Source organism: Citrus sinensis, chromosome 4, assembly GCF_022201045.2.
Source record: "Citrus sinensis cultivar Valencia sweet orange chromosome 4, DVS_A1.0, whole genome shotgun sequence".
NCBI classification, from domain to species: Eukaryota; Viridiplantae; Streptophyta; class Magnoliopsida; order Sapindales; family Rutaceae; genus Citrus; species Citrus sinensis.
Genome location: NC_068559.1, coordinates 2,376,173 through 2,389,974, shown reverse-complemented (window position 1 = coordinate 2,389,974; position 13,802 = coordinate 2,376,173). Strand labels below are relative to the sequence as shown.

The window sequence follows — 13,802 nt, the reverse complement described above, 5'->3', positions numbered from 1 at the left end:
CAAGGTGGCAGATAATTCAAGCGATTTATCCTAAAACTAGATAACAATGACTTGCACTTCATAGGTAGCAGAAGATTACAGTAAATACATGTAACAATCATTGAGGTAGCCAAAAGAACACAAAAATGACAAAGTGCAGAGATTTGTCCGTGGCGATAAAGACCAAGTTTTCCAAGACTCGTATGGTTTTCAGCTGTCTATTTGCTGTCTTGATACTATCGGCGATTCCAACAAGACGTTAAGTACAAAGGGAATTTCTTGTGTACCAACGAAATATCTGAAAAGACTTCAAGAGAGGCAGAGGATTCAGCCAGTAGCATAAATTATGCCTCAACTCTTCCATTAGCAATTCATCTCTCAGGCAGTATCAGTCTCTTGCAAGAACACCACAGGCATGGCAGAAGGAACGCAAGCCATCTTCTCATCTCTTGACAATGCCAGGACACAACTTTACCATTTCAAAGCTATTGTTATAGCCGGAATGGGATTCTTTACTGATGCTTATGATCTTTTCTGCATCACTACCGTTACCAAGCTCATAGGTCGCCTTTACTACTATGATCCTACTGTTGCTGGAGGCCCCAAGCCAGGAACTCTCCCAAAAAATATCAGTAATGCCATAACTGGAGTTGCTTTGGTCGGAACATTGGCTGGGCAACTATTCTTTGGATGGTTAGGTGACAGGCTGGGGCGGAAGAAAGTTTACGGGATCACTCTAGTAACTATGGTGGGATGTGCCTTGGCATCCGGTCTTTCATTCGGCTCGTCAGCTAAAAGTGTGATTGGTTCTCTTTGCTTCTTCCGCTTCTGGCTTGGATTTGGCATCGGAGGGGACTATCCGCTCTCGGCCGTCATCATGTCAGAGTATGCCAACAAAAGAACCAGAGGAGCTTTCATTGCTGCCGTCTTTGCAATGCAAGGAATGGGAATATTGTTTGCGGGAGTAATATCCTTGATTTTCTCCGGCATATTCTTACATGTTTATAATGCCCCAGCATTTAACAGGAATCACGTGTTATCTGCTCAACCACAAGGAGATTATCTTTGGCGGATTGTGCTCATGTTCGGGGCAGTCCCGGCAGCTTTGACATACTATTGGCGGATGAAAATGCCAGAAACGGCTCGGTACACAGCCTTGGTCGAGGGAAACCAAAAGAAAGCTGCAGTTGATATGGCCAAAGTCCTTGACACGGACTTAACCGTTGCGACATCAGCTTACCCAGTTCCTGTCAGTCCTGAGGCTTCTACATATGGGTTATTTTCTAAGGAATTTGTGCAGAAACACGGGCTTCATCTTCTCGGTACTACCAGTACCTGGTTCCTGTTGGATATTGCATTCTACACTATCAACCTTGCCCAGAAAGATATTTACCCAGCTACTGGAATTGTACGTAAAGCTGCAGCAATGGATGCCATAGAAGAGGTGTTCAGAATCTCAAAAGCAATGTTCTTGGTAGCATTGTTTGCGACAGTTCCCGGGTACTGGTTCACGGTTTTCCTGATTGATAGGATTGGACGGTTCATAATCCAGCTTGGCGGGTTCTTGCTCATGTCCATTTGCATGGCAATTCTTGGAGCTCGCTATGATTCTCTTAGAGGAAAAAAGTGCGATCCCAAGAAAGATCCACTGCATGAATACTGCGACGGAAACCACGCGTGGTTTATGATTCTGTACGGTCTGACCCTCTTCTTTGCGAACTTTGGACCCAACAGCACAACTTTTATAGTACCAGCAGAGCTTTTCCCTGCAAGGCTTCGTTCAACATGCCATGGGATATCGGCAGCGGCGGGAAAAGCAGGAGCTATTGTTGGTGCATTTGGGGTACAGTATTATACCCAAAAGGGTGACAAACAGATTAAACAATCAATCATTACACTAGCTGTAGTGAATTTCTTGGGGTTCCTCTGCTCTTTCATGGTCCCAGAAACAAACGGGCTGTCACTGGAGGAGCTATCTGGTGAGGACAAGGAAATTGCTGCTGTCACGAATGGAATCGCAACCAACGGAAAGCATGAGCATGAAGACAGTCAAATGGTTTAGTGCTTTTATATTGATTGATTCCTTTTCTCTGAGATTATGTATCAATGTCTAATAATCAAGGGAAAAAAAAGCAAAAAAGAAAAAAAAAAGCTCCTTTTTGTGTGTGTGTGTGTTTGTATTCCTGTATTTTGTGGCCGCAGTAATAAACTTGCTTACTTGATCTCGTAAATTTATGATTTGGTGTACACTTGACATGGTACATGAATAGCGATCGGTTAAGGTTAAGTTATACCTTACACTGAGTCAAAATTCAACCACGAAGAGAGGCTGTTGGGTTGGGTAGGGGGGGATTGTCTCTAGTTCCTGGCATTCACATATAAACCTTGCCACCCTGGCCTCGTGGTCTCATAAAATCATCTACAACTTGGATTTCCACAATTACACGCTCTAAATATATCATAAACATTGGCGATGACACAGAAAACTTTTTCAAAAATAGACTTAATTTAACTGCACGAGTTTCGTCCAAATCTTGACAAAAAGTAACCAAATTCGGGTGCGTAAAAGATATTTGAAACCAGAGTTCGGCACAGCATATAAATAAAGATTACATGATATTACTCTCCTTCAACAATCTCCATGAATAAGAACATTATTTCCTCTCTCTTTCGGTCATAATTCAGCTACAACGAAAACAAATATCCAAGTTTTTCAAGAACCTGCAAACGAGGGGCTCAAAGGTCCCCTGACAATATCAAGTGTTCCTTTGAAGAAATGATGCCGCAGGCCTCACATAAGTAAACCCCTTGAACGGATTCTCATTAAATTTTGGACTGGCAACAGGAGAATCCAGCAATGGCATGTTAGTCCAGCACTCCTCAAAGTTAGCAACACAGTGCTTGCCAGCGACTTCAGGAAGAAAACTTGGCCTAGTTTCCCGAGCCTCCAATTTCTTCCAATTGATCATCTTGAACCATTTGTGGGATTTTATCTCCTGACTGCCACCTGGTCCGCTGCCAAGGCGCTTGCTTGCTTCTTTCTGCAGCAGCTGGAAGAGGGAGACCAAAAGAAATATTATTCTCAATTTCATTACTAATTTTCATGGACAGACATGCAATGCATCATGGAACATTTTTGCATTTTTGTCTCACCAGCCTAAAGGATGAAGATTGTAAAGCACTAAAATTTAAATTATTTGAGGATGGGATCAAAGACTAATACAAAAGCAAAATAGATAAGTGCTTAAATCGTACAACTATTGGATCCCTCAGGGACATGTGCCAATTTTTACCAACGAACTCAACAGATGGAAATTACATGTTCATCTTTTTTTCCATTTCTTTTCCTCACTATGACAACTAATTCAACAGATGGAAAGATCATGCTCATCTAGAAAGCAAAGGAACAGATATTGACAATAGTGAATTTACCCCTTTTAAAAGTGAATGTGCTTCACTTGACAAAAACGCAGGCAACTTGATCTTATCCTTAATTATCTTCTGCTGGATTTTCTGCCTGTTCCCACCAGTAAAAGGCGGCTGTAGACATAGCAAACAAGGAAGAGATACCAGGAGTCAATTTAAAAATGAAACATGAAACATTCTACAGTTATCACATTGTCTCTCTGTATCAAGGACGAGCATGGTCAAATTGAGTTCATCCAATCATACAGAAATTTTAAAAAATCAAGAAAAACTAAGCTCATTCCCTAGAAAGAGAAACAAATATATGCAAAATGACCATCTCCTTCAATTAAAATCTTGGACTTCACAAAGGAATTTGCAGAAGTATAGATAAAATGTAGTATGGACAATGAAACAAATACTAACCTGCCCAGTAAGCATTTCAAAAAGAAGGATTCCAACACTCCACCAGTCTGCAGCCTTATCATGGCCTTTCCCAAGGACAATTTCTGGCGACATATATTCTAAAGTTCCACACATTGAGTTTGATCTAGTATTTTCGTCAAATTGCTTCGCAAGGCCAAAATCAGTCAACATTACCTGGAACAAAGTACAAAACAACACCAGGACTCACAGGGGCAGGCTATATCATCAACATAAATACATAAAGCTAAGCAAAAGCAAATAGAGCAGGCAGTCACACAGGCTTGCACGTGAGCATGTACATAAACACAAAGTAGACAACAGATTTCAGGATCTTACATGACCATCTGCATCTAGAAGAATATTTTCAGGTTTGAGATCCCGGTGCATTATGCCATTTGCATGGAGATGAGAAACAGCAGAAACAATCTCAGCAGTATATATACGTGCCAAATCCTCCCTGTGTAGACAAAGGTGCCAATTGTTAGCGGCCAGCAGGGTCATGTTACAAGGATTTCGCATCATACCACAATCACAAAGGGCAGAAATGACATCATACCTGAACAAGCCTTGGCGATAGAGCTGAAAGAAAAGGTGGCCGCCATTGACAAAATCAAGCACAAGGTACAGTCTATATTTGGTCTGCAGAACAGATTAATTTATATAACTGCTGTATACAATATGCAAAGCTCCATAAGTAGGGCAATGGAAATCTGCTATCATGATCAAACTAATCTTGAGATCACTAACTAATTAACTGAATCATGAAGGCAAAGCAAAGTGCATGGAATTCACATAGTCCGGTGCAGGGTTAAAAAGACAAAACATCTTATGTGTGATAAAGATAAGACATTACTTGAAATGAGTATCTGAGCTGCACAATGAAGGGGTGATCTACTTTCGTCAGTATATTCCTCTCAGATTTCATGTATTCCGCATGATTTTTCTCCATAATCTTGTCCTTGCGCATGACCTTCATTGCATAAATTTCTAAAGTACCGATCCTCCTCACCTGGTATACTTTTGCAAAAGCACCTTGGCCAACAACCTTCAAAACCTCAAAATCTTCAAGTCCTACACACTCGTTTTCAGAAGGAAGATTATCTATGTGCCCGGTAGGTTTCCCCAGGGCAGCATCAACAACAGATAGGTTGTTAGGCCCTTCCTGTGTCTCTTCATTGATTCCCTCCACAAGTCCCAAAGAATCTTCTGCCTCATGCAAGGTGAGCTTGCTAAGCTTCAATGATTGGCTAACATAACTTGAAGGGCCAACCAAAGAATGTGAACGGCTGTGGATGACAGCTGGCTGATCATACGCTAATTCATTTGCATAAGAGATCTCACCACCAACTTCTATAGATGCTTGAACTGGAGCAGGACCAAATACATCAGAGAAATCAAACTCAACATAATCAGAGGAAAGAGCATCAGGTGGTCCCCTTGGAAGAAGCAACTGATTCAGGAAAGGCTTCCCCGCACAATCCCCATTCAAGCTAGACAATTGCGAAGAAACCATGTTGCTTGTATCAACTTCGCCAAGCACACAGCAGACAACTAAGCTAAAAAAATACTCACTGCTATAGACAGATCTCTCCAAAAGTCTCCAAGATGTGAAGAGACGACGACGGACACCTGACAATAGCCTTGAACAAGAAGAAGTTGATGTATGCAATCAAAGTTCCAAGGAAAGTCGGGGGCAAGCAGACCAAAATCCAGTAAAAGAAATCGTTCTTGTTTCCCGATTTGCAGGAAACAGTGAATGCAACAGTGCTTCTTGAATTCATGAAGATCACGTAATTGAGCTGCCACAACAATATATCAATCAGTCCCATCCATGCGTGTGTATATAAAATTACAAATCAATCATATCACCCACTATAAAACACAATTCATAATTCGAATCATATCCCCTGATTTTCAATTAATCAAACTAATTGAAGCAGCTAAAAATTCCATCTTTTTAAAGGAATATTCATAAAGATGATAAATTGAGTCCATTAATGAACTTTCTTTTATGGAGCATTAGATCTGTAAATAAAAACAAGCAGGCTCGAGTTTGGAAATTGCGAAAGCCAAACCCTAAATAGCTGCGAAAATTTTCAAGTAATAACAACAACGGCAACGGGCAAAACAGAAACAGAAATTAAAGACAGAAGCTTAACCTTAACAATTCGAAACGAACCAACCAAACATTAACAAAATGTACAGGAAGAAACTGACCTGTGAAGGTTGCAAAAGAAACGCGGCGAGGAGTCCGGGCGTAAAGCGTAGAGAGGATTATAAAAAAAAAAAAAAAAGGAATCCAATAACTTCCTGAGATTGATGCCTCTCAGTTCTGACGACGTGGCTCATTGTGGTTGGCTGTTCTGCTATAAACTTTGTATTCCACCTGTTATGTCGATTTACGGTAAATTGAAAGTCATTTTCTATTCGTACATATTCTTTTTTCCCCATTAAACAACTTTGTGATGGTGTTTTATCATCTGGATCCTTAACTACTTTTCTTTTCTCAATTAAGGGTATAACTTATAGTGTAAGAGTTTCGAACTCTCATGAAAATGACTAAATTATGTTAATATTCAATCTTGACCAATCAAATATTAGAGAGTTTTTGTTACTGATTTTGTAGACTAATAATACTCATACCTTCAATACATATAAAGAACTTCCTTTAAATAAAAAGGGATATTGTCAATTTATTACTAAAATTTTACTGACATATCACGTCAGTACTAAGATTTGCCGAAAATTATATTTTACTATTAAAATTTTGCGCGTTATCATTTTAATACCAATCTGTTAACAACTTTAAAAAATTGTTAATGTGTTGCTGATGTAATAAGGGTATAAAAGACATTTCCGAATATAAGGGCATTAAAGACATTTTGAGTTGAAGTAAAACACAGTGTTTTGACAGAATATTTAAGAACAAAATCAATCGGCCCCCTCTCTCATTCTGAAACCTTCGTTTCCAATCTCTCTTCGTCACTGCTGAGTGACGGTCGACTCCACTACTGTTTGCGCTCTCCACTGTGAAACCTCCGTCTCCAATCTGTCTCCCTCGCAACTGAGTGACGGCCGACTCCACTAGTATTTGCACTCTCCACTGTGAGTTGTTGACTCTGCCTTTTTATTCGCTTATTGTTCATTAATTTTTTTGTTAGTTAAATTGTTATTGTTTTTTTTTTTTGTTGTGAATAATACTTGAATTTCATAGATTATAATATTAATTTTGTAGCATAATTTTTTTTAATGTGTTCTTTGTCGTTGTCCATGGTACTAATATTAGAATTTTGTTAATTTTTTATTAATTCTGTTATTGTTGGAGATCTAGCTTTGAGAATTTTTCCTTATTTTTTGTGGATCTTGTTACCAGTATAAGATTTTCTATTATTGTTTGCGTTTTATGATTAAGTTGTGAATTGTGTTATGTTCATATTACTAGAATTAACGTTACCAATTTTTGTTCACTGGTTGCTTTTTGTAGATCATGTTACCAATACAACTACAAATAATCTACAAAGGCAAGAACCATTGTAAAGGGTTGATTGAACCAGATGAATGCAGTCTGCTGCAGTTGAAGAATGAGGTGGTGAAGATTACAAGTGAAGATGGGTTAACCACTCCTGAAAGTGTGCAATTACTTGTCACCAGCCCAAGGAATAATGTGAAAGTTATTGTAGATACTGATGCAATGTTGCGGATTATGTTCACGGCACATGACTCATTACAAGTGCCAGTATTTAAAGTCATTGTGTTGCCAACCCTACGTCCTGATTTAGAACTTGGTGGGGTGATACAATCTCTGCTACATGCCTTAGGAGTTCAGCTATCTGCAGAGCAAGTTGCATGGGTAAATGAAAGTGGAAATGAACCACCATCTAGGCCTGGAGGCATCCATGGGCCACAAACAAACCTTGCTGAGAATGTTGGGTGTGAGACTAATGCTGATGAAGATGAATCACCTTCCAAGAGTGAAGGCAGAGATAAACCATAAATTGTTAGGAATGAGAATGTTGATGACAACGACGACGATGATTGGTTGTTAGATTTTGACAAGGAATTTGCTGCTGATGGTAGTCGTATAAATCACCAAAACATAGCTGAGGATGCAGAAGTTATAGATGATGGGGGATCTAACTCTGACGATGAATCAATTGATGCAGATCCTCAATTTTTGGCGAATACATCTGACTCAGATTTTGATTTGGGCACTACTCAATTGAAAGATTATATTGAAGTGCATATGTATAAGCCAATGCCTGATGGTAAGAATAGGCTGAGGTTAGGAGACATGTTTGATGATGTTGACCAGGTTAAGAAGGTGTTGGGTGAAGTGATGGTGGATAAAAGCTTTGAAATTACAAAGGTGTACAATGACCGTAGGAGATTTTACGGTAAATGCAAGACTGATGGTTGTCCATGGTATGTGGTGGGAGGTAAAATCAGAGGTAAGGGTGGATTTGTAATTAAAGAGTTGCAGAATAAACATGATTGCAGACAGACCGAAATGTCAATGAATATGTCCAGCAAATGGATAGCAAAGAAAATAAAGAGCAAAGTCGTTGTGGATCCCCATGTGAAGATTTATGTTCTTCACGAGTTTATGCAAGAGACATTTGGTGTGAGGATAGGGAATTTGAAGTTGTATAGAGCTAGAGAGAGGGCAATGATAGACATTCATGGAGACCATGCAAAGGGTTATGAGAATCTCTTTCAATATGCTACAGTGATTCTGAAGTATGATGCAGGTGCAATTTGCAAAGTACTTTGCGATGTAGTAACTCGGCCAGAAAAAGTGTTATTTCAGAGATTTTTTATGGCATTTCCAGCCCAAATAAATGCACTTCATAATGGCTGTAAGCCATACATTGAGTTAGACGGATGTCATTTAAAATCAAAATATTGTGGAGTTCTATTATCTGTTGTAAGTATGGATGCTAATAATGGAATAGTTCCATTAGTAATAGCAATGTATGAGATAGAGAACACTGAAACTTGGACATGGTTTTTAGAAATTCTGCATTCGTATTTCGATAATGGATCATATCAGATCACCTTTTGCAGCGATAGGCAAAAGGGTTTGTTGGGAGCAATTGAAAATACATGGCCGACTGCATTTCATAGGTCATATGCTAGACATATATATTCTAACTTCTCTAAAGATCATCCTGGAGTTACTTTGAGGAATCTGTTTTGGAGAGCTGTCAGTAGCACTAATAAGTTTGACCATGTAGCTGCAATGGAAAAGTTGAAAAAAGAGAAGTTAGAGGCATGACAGTGGTTAGAGAGAGAACTTGCTGGGTTTACTTGGTCAAGATATAAGTATGACAAGAATTGCAAAGTGGATCACACAAGTAATAACACTTCGGAGTGCTTCAACAGTTAGATCTTACCCTATAAAGAGAAGCCTTGCCTGACTATGCTTGAAGAAATCCGATGCATGTTTATGACACTATTCACATAAAGAAGAAAAGAAGCACAATCTTGGTCCAATATTCCACCTCGAGTGAAAAATGAATTAGATGATGCTTATGAGACCGGAAGTAAAATGATTGCAATGGCTTCTGGTGATCTTCACTTTCAGGTATAAATCTTAAATATTTTTGTTTTCAACTATATTTTTATATAGTTGAACTGTGACTCTATCAAGTTTAGAGTAAAACACATATTTATAATTGCTTGAAATTACAATCTGAATTCACTTCAAAAATTCTAGTAGAGAAAGAGTTATATTTATAGTATATGTTTTTTTAAAAAAAATTCTAGAAGTTTAGTTATGTGACATTATTTTTCCCTATATGCTTTTAATTATTATGCTATTGCTCTCTGGTTAAAGACAAGAGTTATTATCGAGCGAGGAGGTTCATCGTTGATCTGATGAGCAGGTCCTGCGACTGTGGTCATTGGGAACTATCTGAACTCCCTTGTGCTCATGATATGGCTGCAATTAGTCATGCAAGACACGATAAAAGAGTACCTGCCAAAATACTTCACGAAACAAGCATATTTAACACTTATGTTGTGATGTTTAAGTCAATTCCTGATAAGGTTACTTGGGACCCATGTGATAGACCAAAACTTTCTCCACTTGAGATTATTAAGAAGATTGGAAGACCGAAAAAGTCAAGGAAGAGGGCAACCACAGAGACAGTGAAAAAAAAAAACAGATCATTCTATGTCTGCTGCTCCTTTTGTGGTGAGTTGAACCACAATGTCCGAAAGTGCACATTGATGCCATCAATAGCAAGACAAATAAGAGATCAAAATCATGTATCAATGTATTATTTTTTTTAATTATTTTTGTATATACCGAGCTTAATTCTTTATTTATTTTTGTTGAATATGTAATTTTAAATAGGGTCTCAGTGGGCCGGGAGAAAGTTCTAATGCAGAAACTACTTCGAAGAGAAGAAAAAGAATGGTAAATGTTGGTTTGAATATGGAATAATTTTTAGTTTGTTGCAGTTTTTCATAATTTTTTTTATATTTATATATTTCAATTTAAATAGGTTGTGAGTAGTCCAGATGAGAGGTTTACGCATAGTAGGGGAAGAGGAGGTAACAAGGGTCGAGGTAGCAGAATAAGAGGAGGTGACAGAAGAAGATGAATGGCATTTAGAGGTAGAGGTCGAAGTAGCAGAGCAAGAAGAGGTACTATGGTGTTTTTTTATATTGTTATAATTTTCTGAATACTTCATAGATACTGAAGATATATATATATTGTGTGTGTGTGTGTGCAGGCCGATATGAAGTTGTCAATCTTTCTCTAAATCCAACTCAAGGCTCACAAGTTTCACAGATCATAGATGGTTAGCAGAGTGTTATTGTTAGGATATTATATATTTGAAATGCACAAACTTGAAATACAAGTGTGCAACCCAAGAGGGGGTGAATTGGTATTTTAAAAATTATCCTAATAAAACCACACAACAATCAAATCTAACGCCTTAATAAATTCGAAAGCAATAAGTTCGATAAAAGCACAATAACAAATGAGTAAGAGAAAAGAGAAACAAACACACGAATTTTTACGTGGTTCGGCAATCCCCGCTTACGTCCACGCCTCCAAGCAATCCAAGCTTGAAGATTTGACTATCCAAGCCTTCTAAGGCTTCAAAAGTTTACAATTGACTTCAAGGTGTCAATGAACATTTACAACAAAGAGATTATCTCACAATCTCTTCACTCAAGTGTCTCACACACTTAAACACTTACAATTAAGATGAAGAAATGAAAGTTACAACAAAACTCACTCAAATAGTATGTATTCAAAAATGAAGAACAAGAGATGATTCAATGTGTTTTGTGATTTGTAAATTGAAAGTTCAAGATATCTCGTGTGCTTTTTGTTTATGCTTGCTAGAGGGCTTGAAAATGAATTGGATTTGAGTTTATATAGTTTGAGCTAAAAAACTAGCCGTTATGCACATTTTGGTCATAACCAGCTTACCGTTTATGGAATCCGGTTAGCCGCTTTTATGTTACCGTTAAGGCAAAAATTTGAATTTCAGAATATCTGGTATGCCGCTTTGCATATTCGGTTAGCCGCTTTTGAAATCCAGATTGCCGCTTGCAAAATCCGGATAGCCGTTTATGCTCCAGAAGCTTACTGCCCAGAATCTGGATTGTCGTTTACCATATCCGATTAGCCGCTTGCTACAGTAACCGGTACAATGCACTATTTTCTAAAATTATAATTTGACCCCAAAACCAAAACTTTATAAAACTGTATTATGGCCTAAAATATTATATTATTTTGCAAACAAGTCCAATTTTAGAATCTTTAAATAATGCTTGATATTCCTAAAATTTTTTAAAATTATGATATGGCCCAAAATGTTATGAAACTTTTCCAATAAGTCATTCTCCAAAATTTCGAGCAATACTTATTGATTTCAAAGTTTTCAAAACTCTTTCAATTAAATCATAAACTTGAAAAACAACTAATTTCATAAAATTATTTTTCTATTAAATATAAAACCTTTATAATGTGAAAATAATGGTTTATTTAAAATATATAAAAAATAATTTGAGCTTAAAAGATTAATAATTCTTAATCTTGTTTGTTATCATCAAAATCAACATTATGGAAACATATATGTTAACAAAACTGCCACTAGTGCATTAGGTTACTGTGGTGTTTTTTTTTTAAATGCACAAACTATTATTAGTGCATTAGGCTGCTGTGGTGTTTGTTGATTACACAAACTATTATTAGTGTATTATGTTGTTGTGGTGTTTTTTGAATTCACAAACTGACAGTACTACGAATAGGCATTTCAAGAACAAACTCTTATTTTTCACCATTGATAATGGAAGCACTTTGGATTACTTTTTACTTTGCTTACATATTAAATTACTTTTATTACATTACTTTCTCATAAATAAGCCTATCAAGAGGCCACAAATAAAAATTATGACCAATTTTAGCTTCGCTTCAATGCATCGTAGTCTTTCATTCATCTTCAGTACATATTCATTTAGGATCAAGCCATAACTAGATGTGCTGTTACGCATTTATAAATCTTCTTTTGCTGCCCATTGCCAAAAATTACACTTTTTATACCTGCATATCCAAAATAATTTGTTAGGATTTTCCGACGTAGTAGATACCATAGCACATGCCTGCACTCCACAGTTGTAGTATTAAAGGTAGTAGGTTACTTCTGCTGGTTTCTTAGCTCGACCCCTAGAACTAATGCTTGTGTGGCTGTTGAAGGCCATTATTCTGTTAGAATTTATATGTGTGAAGGGTGAAAAATTGTTTGGTTTTGATTTAAGATAGGAAAAATGTGGATATTGTGTTTTCAATGAATTCAAGTATTTGCTGTGTCTTATTCTTGTTGTTTTGTATGAAAAAAGTGTTTAAATTTCAGTACTTTTGGTGTGAGATTGTTGGTGTTTAGTTTGAGGTTGCAGGTGTTTACTATGGGGTTGCTGGTGTGTTTCAGAATTGCAGGTATTTAGTATTAGACTGCTGTTAATATAGGGTTGTTAGGGTTGAAATGAGGCCACTGGTGTGTTTGAAATAGGGTTGTTAGTGTTTAAGTGAGGTTGCTGTTTGAAAAAGGGTTGTTAATGTTCAAGTGACGCAGGTGGTGTGTTTGAAATAAGATTGTTGCTGCTGAGATGGGATTGTTAGTATTCAAGTGAGGTTGCTGAGGTGTTTCAAATGAGTTTGCTAGTGTGTTTATAAGGTTGCTGTGTTGATTATGATTGTGAGGCTGCTGGTGTTGATGAAATGGTTTGCTAATATGTTTGTAAGCCTGTAAATTCTAGCTTTTATAAGCCAAGAAAATAGTCGTTTTTGGTTCTAACGACTATTTTTTTGGGCATTTCTTGTAACTTTTGCTTTTGTTGTTTCTTTCTTTTTAAAGGATAAAATTTTCTTTTACGTTCCTGGGGGCAGAATCGTCTTTTAACATAATTTCCGTTGAGCACTAACGTTTTGTTAACAGATTGGTAGTAAAATGATAACCGCGTAAAAATTTAGTAGTAAAATACACTTTTCAGCAAACCTTGGTACTGACATAATATGTCAGTAAAACTTTGGTAGTAAATTGATAATATCTCAAATAAAAATAAATATTTTTGAATTAAAGCTTTGAATTTTTTTTAATATATTAAAAAGTCTATATATTTAGAATAGATTTTAAAATTATGGAATCAAAGTAGATTTTAGATTAAATTATAACCATTTAAAAAAAGAAGAAGAAGCTAAAGGGTATTTTAATTAATTCATCAGGAAGTGGGGACTTAATAAGACAAATGTATAAACTATGCTGTTATTTGGGAAATAAAAAAACTAGAGTGGAAAAACTAAAATTTGATTTCCTAATGGGGAGGGCCGGCGGGGTGGGGCGGCTTAGCGTGTGGTTTAGGCACACGCATCACTCCCACGTGCTTGTTCAATCACGTTGTTTAATTACTAATTGTTAACAATTTGTTAGTAAACGAAAAAACTCTTATCATTTCTTTGAATATCAAATCAA

At 37.0% G+C, this 13,802-nt stretch overlaps 2 protein-coding genes across 3 annotated transcripts; one reads left to right on the top strand and one right to left on the bottom strand.

Annotated features, from left to right (window-relative positions):
• Nucleotides 1-242: 242 nt before the first annotated feature.
• Nucleotides 243-2,206, top strand: LOC102628168 (low affinity inorganic phosphate transporter 8-like). The gene has a single exon (XM_006486071.3). The coding sequence runs from the start codon at nucleotides 395-397 to the stop codon at nucleotides 2,039-2,041; it is 1,647 nt and encodes a 548-aa protein (XP_006486134.1). The 5' UTR covers nucleotides 243-394; the 3' UTR covers nucleotides 2,042-2,206.
• A 372-nt stretch (nucleotides 2,207-2,578) lies between these two features.
• Nucleotides 2,579-6,193, bottom strand: LOC102628460 (serine/threonine-protein kinase AtPK2/AtPK19-like). Of its 2 annotated transcripts, none has more exons than XM_006486072.4 (7): nucleotides 6,028-6,193; nucleotides 4,664-5,609; nucleotides 4,367-4,449; nucleotides 4,147-4,267; nucleotides 3,811-3,984; nucleotides 3,412-3,519; nucleotides 2,579-3,029 (listed from the first exon to the last, which is right to left on the bottom strand). In XM_006486072.4, exons 2-7 carry the CDS (start codon nucleotides 5,321-5,323, stop codon nucleotides 2,736-2,738), a joined length of 1,440 nt encoding a protein of 479 aa, XP_006486135.1. In that variant the 5' UTR covers nucleotides 5,324-5,609; nucleotides 6,028-6,193; the 3' UTR covers nucleotides 2,579-2,735. The 2 variants fall into 2 exon arrangements, with proteins under 2 accessions (XP_006486135.1, XP_024957026.1); XM_025101258.2 differs by lacking the exon at nucleotides 6,028-6,193 and adding an exon at nucleotides 5,970-6,021.
• Between the last annotated feature and the right edge of the window lie 7,609 nt (nucleotides 6,194-13,802).